The sequence below is a fragment of the Hippoglossus hippoglossus genome, chromosome 7, assembly GCF_009819705.1.
Source record: "Hippoglossus hippoglossus isolate fHipHip1 chromosome 7, fHipHip1.pri, whole genome shotgun sequence".
NCBI classification, from domain to species: Eukaryota; Metazoa; Chordata; class Actinopteri; order Pleuronectiformes; family Pleuronectidae; genus Hippoglossus; species Hippoglossus hippoglossus.
The window spans coordinates 14,570,107-14,590,385 of NC_047157.1; the positions used below are offsets into that span (position 1 = coordinate 14,570,107).

At 42.1% G+C, this 20,279-nt stretch overlaps 1 protein-coding gene across 4 annotated transcripts in view; it reads left to right on the forward strand.

Annotated features, from left to right (window-relative positions):
• Positions 1-2,419: 2,419 nt before the first annotated feature.
• dip2ba (disco-interacting protein 2 homolog Ba) overlaps positions 2,420-20,279 on the forward strand; it is a 44,964-nt gene continuing 27,104 nt past the window's right edge. For 2 of the 4 annotated variants that reach the window (XM_034591088.1, XM_034591089.1), the window contains exon 1: positions 2,420-2,699. In XM_034591088.1, the coding sequence (XP_034446979.1) occupies positions 2,615-2,699 (85 nt within the window). In that variant the 5' untranslated portion in view covers positions 2,420-2,614. The remainder of the gene's footprint in view (positions 2,700-20,279) is intronic. The other 2 variants (XM_034591090.1, XM_034591091.1) reach the window with 1 other exon arrangement.

Sequence of the window (20,279 nt, forward strand, 5' to 3'; positions counted from 1 at the left end):
ATTTCTGTTCATTTAAGTATTTGCAATTCTCTTGGTCTGTGTTTTCAGATGATATTTTTCTCTCTCCCTTCTGTACTGTATACATGAATGGGAATTTGCTCAGAAACTTTAATACTTTAAACCTTTGACTGAACATTTTGTCCTGCAGTCCTGACGTCGAGCCCGGCATTTTGTTGTACTTTGAAGCTGGCGCTATATTTGTCTGGCAGTCCCTTCTAGACGATTGTTCATATGAAATGAAAATTTAAACTATATTTAGCTTTTATGTTTTCATGTAATTCATGTCATCGGCACCTTTTTTGTCATTTCTTTGTTTTCCTCTGTTGTGTTCTGTTTTCAGCTCTATACAACTCGTCATAATGCTTCTGATTGTACTGATGAATATAGAAACAAATTTCTTTAACACAGATTTGTTTTTTTGTTTTCCCCACAGAAACGAAACGTCATTAGTCCTTTTTCAAAGAGATTTTATCCCCTTTGTTTTATCCTTGCTAAGATGAATTTGGTCATGTTTTTGATGGTCCTTGTCTAACTTATTTTTACTTAATTGGTTAAATAACTGTAATCATCACAGTCTTTGGCATATTGATGTTAACTAGAATTGTCATGAGAAGAGCAATTTAAATGAAAAATGCAACATTTTGAAAGTTGCACGTTGTGTTTAAATGGTTTTTCACACTCCCATTGTTGGACTGATGTTTTCAGAAATTGTCCTATTGTACATATCTGTACTATATGAATATATTAACTTTTCCATGCATGTCCAAGTGGAATACTATGAACACTTACGTACAGTGCTGCAGTTTTAATTAAAGAAACTACATCTTAATGAATATCAGACCGTTTCCTTTGTTTTCTGGAATGCAGAATGTCTACTAATATTTACTTAATATTCTGAATGTAGGGACATTGAACTGCTCTGTTAACACTTGTATCTAGTGTTCCCTCTCTCCAGACAGTACTCTGGTTGTAATTGAATCATTATTTCATGTACTTTTAAAGTAAAATCCGAAATTCTACTTTTTTAGGCCTCCGTGCTGGTGATAGCCAGTGGTTGTTGTTTTTGTGTTATCTGTCCGTCCCATTCTTGTGAACACGATATCTCAAGAAACCTCGAGGGAATTTCTTCAACTTTGGTACAAATTATTTTCTTTTGGACCCATGGATGAATTGATTAGAATATGGTGGTGAAATGTTAAGGTCACGGCAGCGTCGCTAAACAGGATTTTAAGCTTCTGAACACAATATGCCGTCAGGGAATTTCTTCAGTTTTACCAGCTGTCACTTGGACTCAATGATAAACTGATGAGATTTCAGTGATCAGAGGTCGAAGGTCACTGGGACCTCATATGGGTCAACAAAAAATTGAATGTAGACTGAAACTGCACTAGCTAGCAGAGGCAAACAACCGTAGTGTGGTATTTCTAGTTTTATTTTATTTTCTTGTTCACTTCTTTCCTTTTTTCATCAAGACCTGTCTCCATAACAAAGAAAAAAGGATGTTGGTTCTTGTTTTACTTCTATTTCAGCACTCACGTGCTTTTATGAGTGCGTGCAATTTGGTGCAGATCTAAATAAAATTCTGTGTCTAGTGAATTTAAATGTGATTTCATAAGGGGTCTGTTGGGCCTTGGTGGATGTATATGCACTCCACTAGTTTAAATATTTACATTAGTGCTTTTCCTACTGTGTCATGTCACAGTGCCTGCCTAATAAAGGTGTGTGTCAGTAGGGCCCCAACGACAAATCTTTGCCCTAGGTCCCCTGTATGGTTAATGTGTGTGTGCGTGGTATCACTGGTATGTGGGGACCTAGATCTGTCGACACAGTCACGTTATGGGGACTTGTCTCCTTAATGTAAATCCTTTTAAGGTGAAAACATGTTGTAAAGTTAAGTTAAGCTTAGATTAGGTTAGGTTTAGGTGTGTGTGTGTATGTGCATGTGTGTTTGTATGTATTTGTGTGTGTGTGTGTGTGTGTGTGTGTGTGTGTGTGTGTGTGTGTGTGTATGACACTTGATACTTTAACTTCCTGTGGAAAATAACGAACTGTACATATTGCACAATCCCTCCCCTGGTGCTAACAGTATTTTTAATTCCTACATTAAAAAAAAGTTGTTTTCCCCTATTTTCTATATTTACACTTGCACAAACACGCCACAACAAATGCCTTTATATGTGTATACCTGCTTGGCAAAAAAAACATGTGTGCGTGCGTGTATGTACGTGTGTATGTGTGTGTGTGTGTGTGTATATACATGTATATATACAGTATGTGTGTGTGTGTGTGTGTGTGTGTGGGGTGTGTGTGTTTGTGTTTCCGCCTAAGGGCCGGCAGAGGGCGCCCCGGTGTCGGGCTGTGCTCCTCGGCAGAGGATGCGGTGAATTCACGCACAGGCGGAGGTGAGCGCGGTCACGTGACCGCTGGTTGCCGCTGGTGAGTTTCTTCCATGATGGCGGAGCGGTCGGTCGCGCGGATGGACTGTGTCTCCCACTCGGATGCTTGTCTCGTGTCTTGAGGGAGGGCGCTTTGTTTTTTTTTGCAGTTTTCTTTCCAGACGCCACCCTCCGCTTCCCCCTCGACCACACCGCGCTCGTGTTCCCCGGCTGAAGTCATGGCAGACCGCGGCGTGGATCTGTCCGCCCTGCCGAAGGAGGTTAGGGACCAGTTGGCGGAGTTGGACCTGGAGCTGTCTGAAGGTAACGGAGCCGGGGAGGGGGCTGCCCGCTTCGGGGCGGCGAGGGGCTCACCAGCACATTATAAACATGTCTGTGTTTCAGACCCTAAACCTTTGTTTCTCCTCCTCTGTTTGTGTGCTACATTGAATGGGAGCACACGTCAGGCTGAGCCACCTAGCTCTCTCGGTGCTAATACAGGATGTTAGCCAGCAGGGCATGACGAGCAGCATTGTGCTGGAGGAGGAGAAAAGCCGCTCGACCTCTCTCCTGTGTTTATTTCATGTCGAAACTCTCAGCGGCTCGTTTAAAGCAGAACGGGCGATTTAAAGACGTGTTTGTGGAGCTAATGTCCTCCAGCCTCCCTCCTCCTCCAGCCCTGTCTGCCCTGACAGACTGTTCGATGATGGCCTCAGGCAAGGTCTGGCCATCGGTTTGCTTGACCCCCTGCTCTCCCCCCCTCCCCCCTCTGTCATCTTCCTCACTTATCATCATCACTCCCATTCACACACCACATGTGTCTCATACCTGACACTGATGCTGAGGTTTCAGCAGAAGTGAAACATGTTTTATTGCAGGGGGAAACTGTGAGTCACTGTGACTGTTGTTGAGGTGCAATGACAAGGCCTGCAGTCATGATCTTCTGTTGTGTGGAGATACAGTCTGTTGCGAACGAGTGCCTGATTCCCAAACATGATATGTGACCTCAGTGATGTTCACGGGAGCAATCAACAACATGTGCACTTATTACGCCTGTGTAAACCTGCTATTACTGGAATTATAGGTTTCCCGGGCTGCTCTACCCTCGCCTCGGTTTTCTGCGAGATCTTTGTCAGGGTGCTCAAGTTTCCTCACATGCGGGAAGCTGCAGTTGATGCATGTGTCTGTTTGTTGAATTTAACACATTTGGGGTATATTTAATCCAAAGCATATTCAAATGATCCCCTCCCCCCCAAGAGCAGCTGTCTGTCTCACATCCTTACGAAGGACAGTATCCCTGTTCATCAGCTGCAGGGGGACTGAACCCAGTCGTCCTGAGCATTGATCGCTCAGTGTCGGTTGATTATTGGGATCATTACAAGGGATAAGGCCATAAGAAGAAGTATCGTTGTCTGAAATATCTTGACAATGTGGTTCTGCTGACTGACCCTCAAGGTTAATATGTTATTCAGATGTACATCAACCAGTATTTAGCGTGTTGACTTGTTAACGCTATACTAGTGGTTTTGGATGTTGTTATTACTTAAGTCTGCATGGTTTATACTTTACATAACGGGTGATTTACCAAAGTTATATCTCAAGTTAATCACAGGTAAGATGGACATTTGTCCGCTTGGAATTTGTCTGCACAGCAAGGAGGTTCTTGGTTTAAATCCCTCTTTCTGTGTGGAGTTTGCGTCATCACCCCCGGTGTCTGCTTGTGTTTTCTCCGGGTGCTCTGGCTTCCTCCCACAGGCCGAAGCCGTGCAGATTGGGGTTAGGGTCAATAGAGACTCTAAATTGTCCGTGTGTGAATGTGGGTCTGTATGTTGGCGCTGTGGTATGCTGGCGACTTGTCTATCGTGTACCCCCCCTCTCGCCCAATGAATTGGCTGCAGCTCCACGACCCTTAAAAGGATGAGCGGTATGGATGATGGATGGATGTGTGCACTGAGGCACTATTCCTTGACCATCTCTGGTTGTGTTATGGGCAATATCATAGATCAATGATCAACACTGCTTTCATGGCATTATCCAGTTTTATATGATTTTTGCTTCACTTTGATGAAACGTTTTGATATATCAGGTGTTGAATTTGTTGCAGCAGCTGTTGTTGTTTCATCCATCAACAAACTCTTTCATGTCACAATCTATATTAAGATTGGGACGTAAAATATCAATAATACCATGCACGACAAACTTGCACAGACTTGAGACTTGAAACAGGTTTTGAACACTCTGGTTTGTTGCGTGCAAGTGCTCGTGAGAAATGCATCACACCACAAATTTCAATCCAAGAAACAACTAAATTCACATTAGCTGCCCATGTTTACTCATTGTGGCTCCTCTGCATTTTAATTGCCGGACAACATATGTGAATTCAGTGCTTTTCAAATCTCGGCTCTCAAGTATTCCTGTCCCATTCTGACTTGATGCATGAGGCATGTCATCGCCTAATAGGCTGAGCCCACAAGAACCCCTCCTCTGAACCAAGTGAAAATGCCTGTTCCTACGTTGCTCGGATAAGAACACAGGCCTGCCAAATGGCCTCTTAAAAAACAACCCATTTCTTCTAGCCCCCTGTGACCATGGGCACACAATGAGGACCATTCATCCGGTCTGAGCTGCAGTGGCCAGGAGCTCTGCTGCCATTTAGGCCATTCAGATGAACCCAGTCTTTGTGTGCACGTTGGAATGAGCTGCCTCCATAGGAAGGGAAGGGAAGGGAGGGGCTGGTGACTGGTCATACTTGAGAGGATGACGTGTGTTGAATTTGTGTATTTCTGCTGGGAGTAGCTCACCCCGTCACCCTGTCAATTCTCAGCTGGGCCAGGGGTAAAAGGTCATGTCCGGTTCTTCCCTGGAACTAGCCTACCTGGTTGACATTGCCTTCCCTCTGTCAAGTGAGTTTTACACACATCTAGTGTTGCTGACAGGCAAAATTCCACAGAGATGAGATATTCATCCGTCAGCAGCTGGTGGTCCTGACCAGTGTGCTTTTCTGACATTAAGACAGAGCTTTAAATCCCTGGCACTTGCTCCCTGTCTGCTTCTAAGTTTTTAAACTCAGGAGTCATTTCCTATGCATGGGGTGCACATGCTTGTGTGCATGTGAAGATGCAGTTTTACCCAATGTTTGCAACTCTGATCAGACCATACTATGGCCAGTTGCTTCCTTTTAAGGCCAATCATGAATTGAACCAGCCAGCCAGCATTCAGATGGAGCAGAAGCAGGCTGGGTTTGTTCGGACCTCAGCAGAGGATGGCAGCGTTAATACGGATTCTTTCTCTCTCAACCATCCATGCTTCTGACCTATTAGTGACAGTGTTTAGGACCTGAAGAGGAGGTCTCTGAAAAACATCTCCTCTCTGTATTTTCTTATGAATGTGATACAAAGCAAATTGAGATTTTTTTTTAATTGGTAGTTGGGCAAAGTACTTATTTTGAGACCGATAACAGACATGTGATGACACTTCCTTAAACTCGAGCTCATGTGGTGCTGAGCTCCAGAGTTGGATGTCTGCACGCGTATTAAAAGAGGAATAAGAACATCTTACACTGCTTGTTAAGCTGAACTCTTTGAACCATTTCACAGTTGCCTGTTGCTTGCTTTGTTAAGAGCTCTAGAAATGTTGGTGAAAATCAAAATTGATATTGTTGAGTAATACATCAGCAATATTTTCATTTGCCTACTTGGGAGAGTGAGTGATGTTTGCAGTGAAAACAGTGAATTCAGCCAAAGGAAACATATTGTAATTATAGACTGATTCCTGTTGCACTCTACGTAAGTGTTCCAAATGACATGTGAAAAAGTAAAACTCACGATTATCTCAAATTGCTTTCTCGTGTTTTTCTTGAACACTGTGCTATAATTTCCTAAAATTGTATGTACTTTGACAAAGTGTCTGTCCTGAGTTTGTCCATAATACTTAAAAAGGAACATTTTGTAGCAGTGTTATTGTAAATAATAAAAAAAAAGACTTATTTCACAGCCCTATCTGCAGTTTTTCTCCACAGTTTCTAAATATATTTGAATCAGTTTTGAGTCTGTCTAAATAGTTGTCAGATCAACCCCCGGTTTTCTGTTCAGATATTTGGTAGAATAATCCTCAGACTTAATGTAAAGTTTCCTGTGGTCACAATCCCAAAGCCACAAATCATCTTCTGTGGAGCTTCAGAGCCAAGGCTCTAGGCCCAAGCAGATGGTGGAGTACTCTTGGCAAAGGTATTCCTTTGTATGTATACAATATTTGTGGACATGCATGTGTGTGTGCCTGTGGCATGATATTGTTTCTGAATAGTTAATGATGGCTGCCGTCCCTTTTACTCCTCCAGGCCTGTAGTAGGCTGAATTATTCACATGCTCTCATTAAATACCACGACACCCTCACAGAGAGGTGTGGGTGTGGTGGGCGTGTTGGTGTGCGTGGCCGGTGAGCGTGACTTTCTTTATCCTACCGAGGAAGACACTGAGGCACACATTGGAAAAAACATCCAACCTTATCCCTTTAAATCAGTGCCAGGAGATATACTGATATCCCACTTATCATGTCTCAAATTGTGTACATCCACAGTATTTTCTCTAGTAAAACATGCTTAAGTTGTGGAATTATCTCATATGTGTTGTCAAATAGTGCTGGGCAATATGGCAGAAATTAACAATATTAGTAAATATACTTTTTTAATGTCATAGGAGTTCAGTGTAGAAAATAATAATAAGAAAAAAAAACTTTATATATACACATAACACTTTTCAAAACAGTTACAAATTGCTTTACAAGATGAAATGATGAAAAGTATTAAACAACTGGTTAAATGTTAAGCATTCACTAAAAAGAAGAAGCTAAATAAAGAAATACATAAATAAAATAGAGCAATTTAAAATTGTGAATGTGCACAGAATTACACAAAGTATCAATGTGATCCACTGTTGCATACAACAACTTAAACTTAAAAGCGGAAAACCCTTTGTCACAATCGCTTTTCTGCCTTTTAAGTTGTAATTTCCTTGAAACTATTAACATAGACCGTGATAATGATAACGTAATGTGGTCATAATATCCATTGTCTGAAGCTGATAAATGACCAATGAATCATTTCCCAGTCGCAGTGCTGTAGAAGTCTGAAATGACAAATAGAAGCCATGAATTAACGGTATGGTGCATGTACCATTATTGGCATGAAGGAGCCTGGTTGAAGCATGAACACTGCTTAAGTTCCCTTGAGCAGGACTCTGCTGCTAAAATGGTGCTTTTCTGTGTCTGACCCTGTGCTCCCCCTTCCCGTTTTGGGAGGCAGGTTCATTGAGAAGTTCCTGACAATCAATGAATGAAACTTCACCTCACATTTAACATTAGAATTCACTCATTGATGGGACATGTAACCCACTTGTGTATCTCATGCCACGCTAAGAGTGTTTAGAAACACCACATGTTTACAAGCCCGCATCCTGTCTTATTGCAGGTTTGTGAGTCACTGCAATTGGGCGTGTTCTCTCCAGGGCACATCCATCCACGTCAAAGGGAGAGAACCTGTTTTAGCCACCGTCTCACTGGGCTGTTAACTGTCTCGATAGGTGTGATTCCAACCATGACTCATCACAAGGGAAGAATGAATGGGGATATTGTCATATCAGACCTTTTCTCGCAGTCACGATAAAACGCCAACCTCCATTCACAAATTGACCAACCTGTTATCTCAACTGGACGGTGAAGCGTGTCTCTGACGTTGAGTTGCACAATCTACCCACTCACTGCTTCCGTGGCCTGCAGTCATTTATTCAGGCCGGGCTATGACAATAGATCATGTTGACTAATGCACTCTGATTCATGCCTCATAGGCTAGATGATGAAGTCCGTGGTTGAGATGCTGATATCAAGGTGTGTTGCATTTTTTTGGGGGTGTAGACTGAGAGCACATGCAGCGTCCCTCCAATCTATCGCCTGGTTATATCAACTGCCCGGCAGGCCATGTGACTGCTAATGCTGAAGAATGCTCTTGTGAATATAAATAGACCTGGCTGGCAAGACAAATTCACTTTCATGCCTGAGGAGGAGAAAACAAGAATCTCTTTGACACAAAAGCTCCACCATTATTGCAGTGGAGGCCACCCTCCACTGCTTCCCAAGGAGTCAGTCCTAATTGTGTGTGTGTGTGTGTGTGTGCCTGTGTGTTTTCTCGCTGGGGCTAACGTTGTTGGCTAGTAGACAGCAGCCTGTGGCAAACACTTCCAGATTCAAGCAGCTGGGTGGCTGGCTACATGTGGGTCACTGTTGCGCCCATGGGTTGTGTGTGAAATACCATGACCTGTTGAGATCTGCCCTCCACAGGCCAATCAGCCTGCTCCCTGACCCATGGAGAAAGTTACTATGGGTGTGCTAATTGTTAAAGCATCACACCAAGTGGTTGTTTTCTTTTGTATGTTACCTGCAAATTACTTAACATTATTGTCGACCTATAATGCTTTCAGTTTTGAGAGTCTTTCAGTGTGATAGCCTGGAGCAAAAAAAAAAGCAGATCCACCGGTGTACGTTGGCCTGTGTTCCTTCTATTGCACATCCTGTTACATTGTTGAATGCCACTCTTACAAACCATTAATGTTCGTACATATTTCCACAACAAGGGGAATCCTAAAGTGTGTGATTTCTTTTTTTTTTTTTATACGTGGGTAGACACGCTGAAAAAAGGCGATTGACTCCTTTACCATTGCCAGAAGAGGAATTAGCCTTTCTGTGTCGTCGTCGTCGTGTCCCCCCCCCCCCCCCCCCCCCCCCCGTGCATCATGTTCGACGTCACAAAAGCACCGACAATAGAGGCGTGCCCTCACCTCGCTGTCTCCAAAGTAGTGCGTTCCACCAGGTGTCATGTTTCCATCACTGCCATTCGGAGCTGGAGCCTTTTAACCCGGGAGTAAATGCCGATTGATTTCCTTCCCATTACAGATAAAAGCCAGTTGTTAGCAGTGTCAGTGAGTTTTTTTGATGTGTGGAAACAGGACTTAACACTTGAGTAGTTTCTTTTTCTGCCTGTCTGTCTGTATGGTATCATGGACAAAGAGCTCGTAATGTTGCTTTATATATTTAAGAGATAACGTTGGGGGGGGGAGTTATTTGGATATGACATGAATGCCACAGTCAAATCAACTGATCCAACGTTTACCTCAGGAATGCCAAGGTTCAGCCTTTAAACCTTATCAGCAGAATAATGTGCTGAAGGTTTTTTTCATGGAGTGGAGAATTGCTTTCTGAAAAATGTCTCTGATCTAGTCCACATTTAAAAACACAATTCAAAGTCTCTTTGAATGAACATTTAAGGCATAAATCTGCCTGAGTCCCCCCCCCCAGTTTCATAAAGTACGAGCACCTTCTCATGATGAACAGTTGTTTAGTTTATAATCAGGAGTTAATCACATGCACGCAGATATTTCTGGCCACTGGCACGTAGTTGTGTTAAGCTCACACATATGGCCGGACAGACTCTGCAGACCATGCTTGCTAACAAACAAGAGACAGCCTGCTTTCCACAGAGTAGCAGTTATCTTTAGTATAAATATGTAATATTATCACACTATAACCATTAACCTTATTATACTCTTATTTTATGAATAATGCTGAATGAATAACTTTTATTTAAATATAAATTGCGTCCGTTACACAATGACATTACATTGACTTTGTGAGCCCTTACGCAAAAACTGTACGACCCTGTGTCACTGGGGGAGACAGTGCCACCAAGTTTTGACAATTCTGATTCCTACAAAACCTATTACAGTGAATGTTCGGTCAATTTGGTGGTGTGTCCATTTCTTCAAGGGAAACATCGGAGATCCGAGAACCAGTCACACTGTTTACATTGGTCCTTCATTGATACTATAGCTGCTTTCAGACATCAACTGAGATACTCTGTATTTTCTCCAGAGGAGGTGCATGTGTGAACACAAATATCCAAGTGAGAGGCTCTGTAGTTTCTGCAGACTTTCTTCTCTTGGCCTCCTAGTTTAAAGTCTGTAGAAATTCAGGAATATTCGTATTGAGAACACAGCAGGGGATCCCCGCTGGATTCACTACAAGCAAGTGAGGGGGGGGGGGGGTTGATGATGCTTTTAACACGCGACAAATGCAAAACACACGTAGAAGACACCGACGAAGATGTCTGAGAGTTTGTGGTGCAAGAGCTGACGTTGGTGTCGGGGGTGCTGTAAACATGATCACGTGAAATACATCGCTTCCTGCCTCTGTCTGCTGCACCTGACTGCACCTCCTCTCGCCTGAATTATGCAGAGAATTTGTTGCTGTCGTGAACACGCTGTGCAGAGAACCCCCCCCCCCCCCCACTGTGTTTTGCATGTGTGAAAGACAAACTGCGTAAAATCCATAACCAATTCAAATTTTAATGCTAACTTGTATTTTGGATTGTAAGTTCACTGTTAGCAATGTAGCAGTTTGAAGAGTTAAAAAGACGTAGCTCTGTATATGTAAACATAGCTTGTTTTTGATTTGTAACGTTAGGTTCTACTTTCTTTTTTACACAGTCCCTGAGACTTGGAGGCAAAATGGGGATTTCTGAAATCTACGTCCTTACAGACTTTGTTTATCTTTTTAGGAATATTAACAGTGATTTAAAAAAATTGCTTCCACATGATTTCTGATTGAATGACTCTTTTGACTCTTGACTATTGAAATGACCACAGATTTAGCCGTAAAGTTTCTGTTGCTCGTGTCATCTGTGGTTTGTCTCGCTCTCATTGTCTCCTTCACTCACTCGGGCTCTTCAGCTGATCAGCCACAGCTGATCGTTACAGCCTTTTGAAGTGGGTGTGGAGAACACGGGGTATGTTTTCGGCAGCTGGTCAGTTTCTATATATGAAAGCGCAGGCCTGCGTCACAGGAAGGGCTGATGGGAAACCAGAGCTCTGGGGTAAAGCAGTGCTGTATATGTACAATGAAAGTTTCCAAAAGGTCAAATGCTTTCTCTGTCGGTCGCACATTGGGTCATTTGGTCCCTTTTTGGACTTGTGCCATGCTTTTGAATAGTTGTCTTTCTAATTCTTGTGTGCAGCTAAAGGATATTAAAAAATTTTTCCAGTGAGAAGTAGTTCTCAGGAAACCCCCGAGCAGGCCGATGTGTATCTCCCCTCTTGGCCCCTCAGAACACATTGTATGAGTGCTTGGCTTGTAGTCATGGACCCCTTTAATTCACCTCCTGAGATAAAGAGGTGAAACAAAGGCCATGAAAACACAGACTGGGTGTGGCTGTCAGTAACACTGGCTTCTGGGCGAGTTCTGATTTCCATATTGTATGTTTATTGTATCGAAAGGAAGCATGAGGTTAATATTGACACATGGTTGAATCACAGCTGTTGTTAAAACTCTGTTTAAATGTTTTTGTTTCACTGCTCAACTACCAGGGATGAAAGCAAAATGCTGTAAACACTTACGTTTGCCTTTGTTGTAGGTCTAAGAAAAGAAACCCCTCTTACTTTTCACTATTGTTGTTTCTCATCAGTCGTCACAAACAAACTAAACTCTCCTTAAAGACCTTGTGCACATTGTTGTTGGTATATGTTGACACACCTGAGGAGGTAGATGATGTCTTAAACCAAAAACGTCAGTTGTCACAAAGTGAGAATGTCATGTCTGGCTCTATACAGTTTGACAAATCTCAAAAACACCTTCAGTTTTGCCTGCACAGGCTCCTCGAAACAGCTTCAGGCCATTTTGTCATAATTACTCTTCTGCAAGTAAGCGTGATGTGTATCAGTAACTCAGCATGACAAATACAGTGATTTTGCAAATCTGTTTTTACAGTTCATTAAAAGAACAGACTTGTATGTTTATACAGTATATGTAGTTCAAGATCCCCATGTGTCCCTTGTGAATTAACAGTTTCATTGGTCCTACAGTAAATTAAATGTTGTGGGGTTTTGCGCTGTCGGTCAAAGATTTTGGATTATTGTTATATATTATATATATTATTATGTGCATTATTGTGACAGGCTTTTTTATTTACAGCTTCCTGTTGTTTCGTTGAACAAACATTTGATTGATTAATGAAGAAATATGTAATATGTTTGGTAATGTTGGTAAGACAAAACAAGATATTTGAAGACGACATGATGCTGGGATATTTTTATATAACTTACAGAAAAATAACTGTTGGTTGCAGTCCTATAGTTCTGATGTGACCTCACACCTTCAGTTCCATGTGAAGTGGAATGTTTTCGCTGACACAAAGGTTTGCGTATTTTAGAGCTTGTCAGGCATTTGTCGTTTATTCCTCTCTTGAACGTTCCTCTGGTGCTGCACCTTGCTGAACATCCCCAGAGACTCGGAGCCATACGTTTCAGAGCCGGTACTAACTCCTCTCCTGGTGACAGGCTGTGTAATGACTGTGAGCAGTCGGTGGTGGGAGGTCAGGACTGTGGGTCGTCCAGAGAGGTGGAACATGAGCAGTAAGGCCTGTGTGGTTTCAGTGTCAACTGCAGACTCAACACCCAGGATATGAGTGTTTCACAGAGGGAACTCATTGCTTGTTATGAGCTCATAATATTGATTTAATGGGTCAGCTGCCAGGCTAACCTTCCTCTTTATCCATTAATGTCCTCTTTTAACCCATTAGCCATGAGAAATTAAGCACAGACAAGGAGCATCATTTCTTCATATGTCTTGTAGAGGTAGGCTGTTGCTCAAATAATGTCAGTTTAAACTGGGCTCAGATTACAGGAATTCCGGTACCGATTTAACCCTGATTGGTCTCCCTGGGAGTCAGAGGAAAGGTCTGCCGAGAATCTTTGTCGGTACCAATGTTCTGCACAGATTATCTGGTAGTGTGAGGGGTTACAGAGTCATTCTTAAACCCAGTGAACTGCCCGCAGAATCATCGGGGCCGCCCCCTACAAAACTCAACTATGTTTGATATTTGGGATTTCAAATTGGGATGATAACGTCAGTGCTTCCCGAGCAGCCAATGAGAGAGACAGAGAGACCGGAGCAGCTGACAGTGCTGCCAAGCAAGTAAACATTCTGAGGCTAACGTCAGCTAGCATGCTACTGTTGACAGTTAAAATCTCACCTGAAGAATAGAGAACTTGTGTTGACCGCATCTGTTGGACCATGTTCGTAATAATATCCTGTAGTGTGTGATGCGCCGTTATTTTCGAGAAGAATACACTGTATGTGAAGATTCTCCTTCATCCGGGATGAAGCCTGATTCCTGAATCGTTTTGGCTCTTAACTCTCCTGTAGTCTGTGCCCTGGCTCTACATGGCCCAGTTTAGTGATACTTTGTCTTGTGCACCCACTGAACCCACAGTTAAATTGATGTCCAGGACTCGTTGAACCTCACATCAGGTCTGTCTCACACACTGATCACTGCATATCTGAACAACACCAGCCACATTGAAACCTGACACCCTTCGCTCACTTTCACTGCTCAGTACACCCTGGTTACCCGGCAATGCTGAAACACTGGTCTGTCATGCAGTGAGCCGGCCAGGATGCCTCTGTCTAACTAAGTCTCTACTCTGGTTCTTTTCTTTACGGTGTGCTGAATGAAGACAGCATCAACCCCCTGACCAGGTCACACTTCTTCATAACTTCATGGTTAAAGAGCTAAAAGAGGAACTGATTAAAGAACTCACACATGTACAACCATGGAACTGTTGTTCCTCACAACAGATGTTTTGATTAGTCATTCAGACAAGTCTGTTGTGTGGCAACGATCTTAAAGGGATAGTTCACAGAAAAACAATAATTCACTCATTATCTACTCACCACTATGCCGATGGAGGGGTGGGGGAAAGGTGTAAAAGCGTTGCAGTCGAATTCATTCAAATTTAAGAACATTTTGACCTCTTCTTCAGATGTAACAAAAAACAACATAAAAAATACAACATGCCTCCATACTGCTCGTGTGGTGTCATTCAAGTGTCCGCAAGCTCCGACAGTCATATTCCACTCGAAACAGCGTCATTTACAACATGTTTTTAGCCTAAATGTCCTCTGATAGCCTCCTCGGAAGCACGTTCACGTACCCTCGGGCACACGGAACACCACACACACACACTCGCCCAAGGGCACACGCGGGGTGCACGTTCGTGTGGCTACGTCCTCTAGCGTAGCCACTTCCGGTAGTGGACTTTTCCCTAGTGAACAAGGGTACATGTTTGAGTGCTGAGTCAGACGGGCACAAGTGGGTTTTTTTCTCTCCACAGTCACCAAATGGCTTTCTATTTGTGGGAACTGTTGGGTTTCTCTATAATTTTATGTGAAAAATGCCTTGAGATACTCTATGTTAGGATTTGGCCCTACACAAATAAAATGTAATTGATTTGAATAGTGATAATAATTTTATTATTTAGGCCTGTGTGTAGTTGCTATTGATGCATCACTGTAGCCTGTATTGATAAATGTCATGCTTGACGATGGATCCGTTTTTTGGCTCTTCATTTTTTTAAGCGGATAACTTGTTTGGGTTGTAGTTTGACCAAGATTGTTATCAGGATTTCTCTTTTTCATGACTCACATTTTGACCTGGGAAAACATGGGTTTCACTGATAACATTAATGCCCCAGTGTCCCAGTAAGCCTCCTCAATGTGTCAGCAAGCCAGTAAAATCCTGGAATTGACTAATGTGCCATTAAAGCACCGGTGTAATTACTGCAGGCACTTAAACTTCTGTGAGAAGTCAAAATATCTGCTGTAAGAAACGGCCTATGAATACATCACTGAATTGGTGTCAAAGCCCAAAGTTAAATACAATTTTACGCAATTATCCAATTGTCCAATACCTGCAGGCGACAGATAATCTCTACTGTGGAGGGGCGGCTAGCTAATCTGACAAGAAATCAATGTGGGATTTGGCCTCTCACCTCAGGTGGTTTTACTCATCCCCACACCTAATTCCTCAGACACACAACCCAGTGCAGTTACACTGTGCTTCAGTGCAGCCTGACTGAAGAATAAATGACATTAATCATTGCTGCTTACTCACACACAACCCACTTGTGCCTGTCTGACTCAGCACTCAACAATGGACACTTGTTCACCAGTCTTATCCCTTTGATGAAGTAATGTCTTCTGTATAAAACAGCTTGATTTAAAGCTTGACTTTACAACCTGCCTGTTATTGTCTTCAGGGAAACACAGTGACCCAAATTAGTGTATGTGAGGAAATTAATTGTAGCACAGATATGAGGCGAGTGTCAAGTGTTGATGAGAGATTAATTGGGTTATGAGTTAGGATACAATGATTTTATTAGGTTATTCAGATAAGTTTGTCTTCTGGGTTGGGGGAAGGTTCTCTCTTCTTCAGTGTGACTTTCTCATTGAGCTAAAAGTAGAAACAAGCTCTCAATTCTGCGACTGTCCCCAGCTCACGCAGCTGGCTCAGGAGTCCTGTCGCTGCCAAATTAAAGTGCACAATGTAATAGAAGTAATGGAGGAAGTAGGGCAACGCTCGCTCTGCTCTCAAACAGAATGTGGATGCTTTAAAAGCTTGGAAGGAAGTTGTAGTATTATTTTTTGGACAAAATACCTTTCAGGATGCCGACTGCTAAATCTGATTGTGTGGAAATGGATTGTTGCTCACAACATACATCTTAATTTTGATCTTATTGTGGCCAACACAATTGGAAAGTGTTTTTTTCCTGTACAGGAAGGCCTGATTTGATGAAATGATTTGGTGCTAAACGCAGGGTTGAATTGGCCTGTGTGTGTGTGTGTGTGTGTGTGTGTGTGTGTGTGTGTGTGTGTGTGTGTGTGTGTGTGTGTGTGTGTGTGTGTGTGTGTGTGTGTGTGTGTGTGTGTGTGTGTGTGTGTGTGTGTGTGTGTGTGTGTGTGTGTGTGTGTGTGTGTGTAATATGTGTTTCTTGTGTTTTTAAGGCTGGTGTGATTCAGGATACTAACACAGTGACTTTGATGTGTATGTGTACAGGATGTCTGTCTGTTCTTTGTCTTTGTCTTTATCGTTCTCTCTCTCTCTTATCTGTCTCTATTCCTAATACATACATATACACATTGTATATTTGCCCCCTCTGTTACCTTCTCTCAGCTGCTTGCTACCTTTGAATAGTCATTACCTACTGTATGTTGGTGTTAGAGGTGTTACTCTATGGAAATCTTTGTACTACATAGGAATCTTTCACTTGAGCATATCATAACATGCGGATGTCAGTCTGCCTCTTTTTCTCTCCAAATTCTTTTTTCTCCTCGACAAAATGACTAAGAATTGTTAATATTCTCAATGTCACCTCAGTGCATGAAGAAAATGGCTGCACAGCAACATATACTATAATAAAATGATACATTTTGCCAAATAGAGATGATGGAACTCACAGTTTGATGTTAAATATCACAAATAATCCTTCTGACTCACCTGTTGATGTTCAAGACATACTGCACAACTAGATTATGGGAAATCATCTGGGACTTTCGCTGCCAACTACCTTATCACTTATTCAATATATAGCAACTCAAGAAAACATTAAACTCCCTGTTTACTTCACATTATTATTCCATTAATCCTCAATATTCCTCTTACATTTTTTTTATGTAGTTTTAAAATTACATATTCAATTTCATTGTTCTGTTTGTTCCTGTTCAAAAACCAAACCAAATCTCTGTTTCCCCCCGGAGATTCTGTGAAGAGAAAACAAATGTCCCCCAGCACCTTTTCCCCAGCTGGAAGGCAGATTTCTTCATCCATCCATATATCACCTCATCCTCCCTTTATGCCTGAAAACCCCCACATGGACTCACATGGTCCCAGAGGAACTGCAGGCCTGCGTTTGCAGTGGAAACTGTTGGCCCTGGAGGTGGGAGGCCTTTGTACAAACGTTTGAAGCTCAATGCAGACATGAACAAAATACCCCCTGAATAAGAACAAATAACTTGTGATATTTAATAGCTGTGATTCAACTGCTGGTGCAGTTAGAAGAAGCACCTGCAAATTATTAAGCCCTGAAACCTCAAACAGCCTTATTCCAACTGTTGTTGTTTTTTATATGGCAAACATTTTTTTTTCCAAAAGGCACATTAGATCCATGATTTAATAAGAATAGCTGCTCAGTAGAGGAAATAATACCCCACACCGACAAAATATTTGGGATTTCTGTAATACTGTAAGAATGTTCAAGCAATTTTTTATATGGGATTAATTCTTTTGTGTCTTAAATGTCAGAAAATATCCCCAAAAATCTCCCATTGCAGTTTCACGACGTCTGATTGAAATGGATTGTGCAGATGCTAATACTGATATTAGGGGGTACAAAAATTCGGATACAGATATCAATGGATATATACATTTATAATTGTTCATTAATTATGTTATTATAAGTAGAAGTATTATTTATAATAGACAATTATTTTTAAGGGTTCATTATCAAACCCTCATGACAGAAATAAAGCTGAGGATTGATATTTTACAGTTTAAACACAACCAACTATTTATAATTTGAATGAAGAAAGAAAAAAATCTTACGTTTTCACACTGGCACAGAGAAAACATTAATTAATACTTTCTAGTAGCTGCAAAAGACCTAAACACTTAAACATACCCAATTTCTGTCCCATAAGACAATTCACTTTTTTGTCACTTGACTAACTGATTAATAGACTTATTGTTTCCGTCACAGATAACAGGATGACAGTGAAAAATGAAATGAAACATACAAAATTGATCATGGAAGTGTATGTGCATTTGATCTTCAACTCTTGTCTAGCTGTTTGTGTGAATGTGGAAATAAACTGCCACCGTCTACTCAAACTAATGACCAGGTGCGATTAAATGGCCTTGGTGTCAGACTCATTCATTTGCGTTTCCTGTCGAGTTCTATTTACCCAAATTCTCAGCACAGTCTGCTCGTTGTTTTTGTGTTCCTGCTCAGTGTCTCTATAAATAAGATCCTGTGGGTGACGTTAGTTCCTCTCCTCTCGTCCCCTGTGTTTATGTGTGTATTTACATGTAAATGTGCACGCTGTTGCTGTTTGTGTGAGGTTCTCTGTTTGCGGTCGTGCTGTGTGTCCTCGCTGTCATCTGCTCACCAAGACCCAGCAGGAGTGCAGCTTTCTTCTGTTGTTGGATGTGTTTCTCATGAGATGGACTTGTAACCGTTGTATGTTAGCATCAAATTTGTCGCAGACAATAAACTACTGATAAACAAAGACGGCTTTGTGCACATCAAACTAGTGTCACTGGCTTGAAGCCCGACCATGACTTCACTGGGTCCTACATTTCAGACTTGGACACTAGCCTCCAGTTCATGTCCAGGGCCAAAAATGTAATCTGGTATTTTACATATAATATCAGATTACGTGATAGAAAAGAGGCAAATATGTGTATAATCTGTATATTTCTGTGAAATGGAGGATTTATTTACCGCTGCGTGTGTAATCGTGTTTGTTATCCCCTGTGAAATGTGTGTTTGTGTACAGTCATGTGTTTAAATGTAACCTGTGACATGTAGGTGCTTGTGTTGGGTGCGTGCAGGGAGAGTAACGGATACTGTGAACCAAGAGGAAATTGTGGGTGACAGAAGCAGTCGTGTCACTTCCTCCCTGGCTAATCTGCCCACAGTAATTACAGCAGCTCTCCCAGTTGGGGGGCTGAATATCTGTGTATAAGTAGTTTCAGTGTGCGTCTGTATTTAGTATTGGGTGTGTTATGCGTTTTTATTTTTCAACATCTAACGTCACAAACCGTATTTGGCAATCAGAGTTGTTGACACATCCTCGACAGAGGAGTGGAAATCTGCCTTGTGTGTAGTTCACATGAAAATGAGAAAAAGCTTGTTCATACATGATCTTAGTCTCCTTGTTGTAAGCCGGGAGGCCTGGAGGCTAATCAGCTGATGCTTAAGCCACTCAGTTCCACATACACACCACACACACACGGAACACAAATCTCGTACCTCTGCACTTCATTGTACTCTACTGATTTTAATCTGATTGGTCCTGTGCGCGCGCGTGTGTGCGCGCGCGTGTGTGCGCGCGCGTGCGTGCGTGCGTGTGTGTGTGTGCGTGTGTGCGTGTAGGGCAGTGGCTTGATGGAAGGACAAGTGTTTACTATCCAGTCCAGACCCTCTCCTGTCTTCTAGCATCAGTTATTAGCTCATCTCTCTGTCTTGGAGTAGGAAACATTAGGCCAGTATTGACCTCTGACTGTTATTGAAACCACTGAAAGCTCTGCTGCCTCCTTCATTCTAGATGCTTTGGTGTCGGCTGCATGTACGATACAACCAAAACCTCTTATCCCTATACAGGTCGTTCACATCACAATATAGCACATTTTCTGTAAAATGTAATGTAATCTTTCTGTGTAAATTGGGGTCATGTCTTTGCTGTTGTCAGTGGGCTTTTGTTTTGTTTTCATTGTATTTTTGTGGCTCTCATCCAAAGACTCTCTCCAGATTCTTTACTTGCGTAGGTGGTAGAAGAGGTTATTGGTGTTTGAGTCTGTTAAGACCAGCGTGCAGCACAATTTTCAAAGTTTTCTGTTCCATGTCAGGCTTTTCATACCTAATCCTTGTCGATGTGACGGGGATTCTGTTGGTACAAGCACCTTTTTTTTGTCTTGGCTGGTCTGAGTCATTCTCCTATTCAGAGTTACGAACGGGTCTTAGTCTCATTCATTCTCACTCTTTGTGTTGCCTTCACGTGTCCTGGGTTGGGATGAAGTGGTTATGGGTTTTACAGCATATCGGGGTAAAAACTCTGATGGTTATTTGTACCGTTTTATCTTTTTGTTTACCACAATTTTTTGGATACTGTCCAATATCAACCAAACTTAGCAAGTCTCCAAGACGCAGGTGCAGCAAGCAACATGCATTTGTTGTGTGTTATAAGAATATGGCAGAAGGAGCGGCAGGCAGGTGGGGGCTATAACACCAGGAGAGCTGCCAGTGTTCT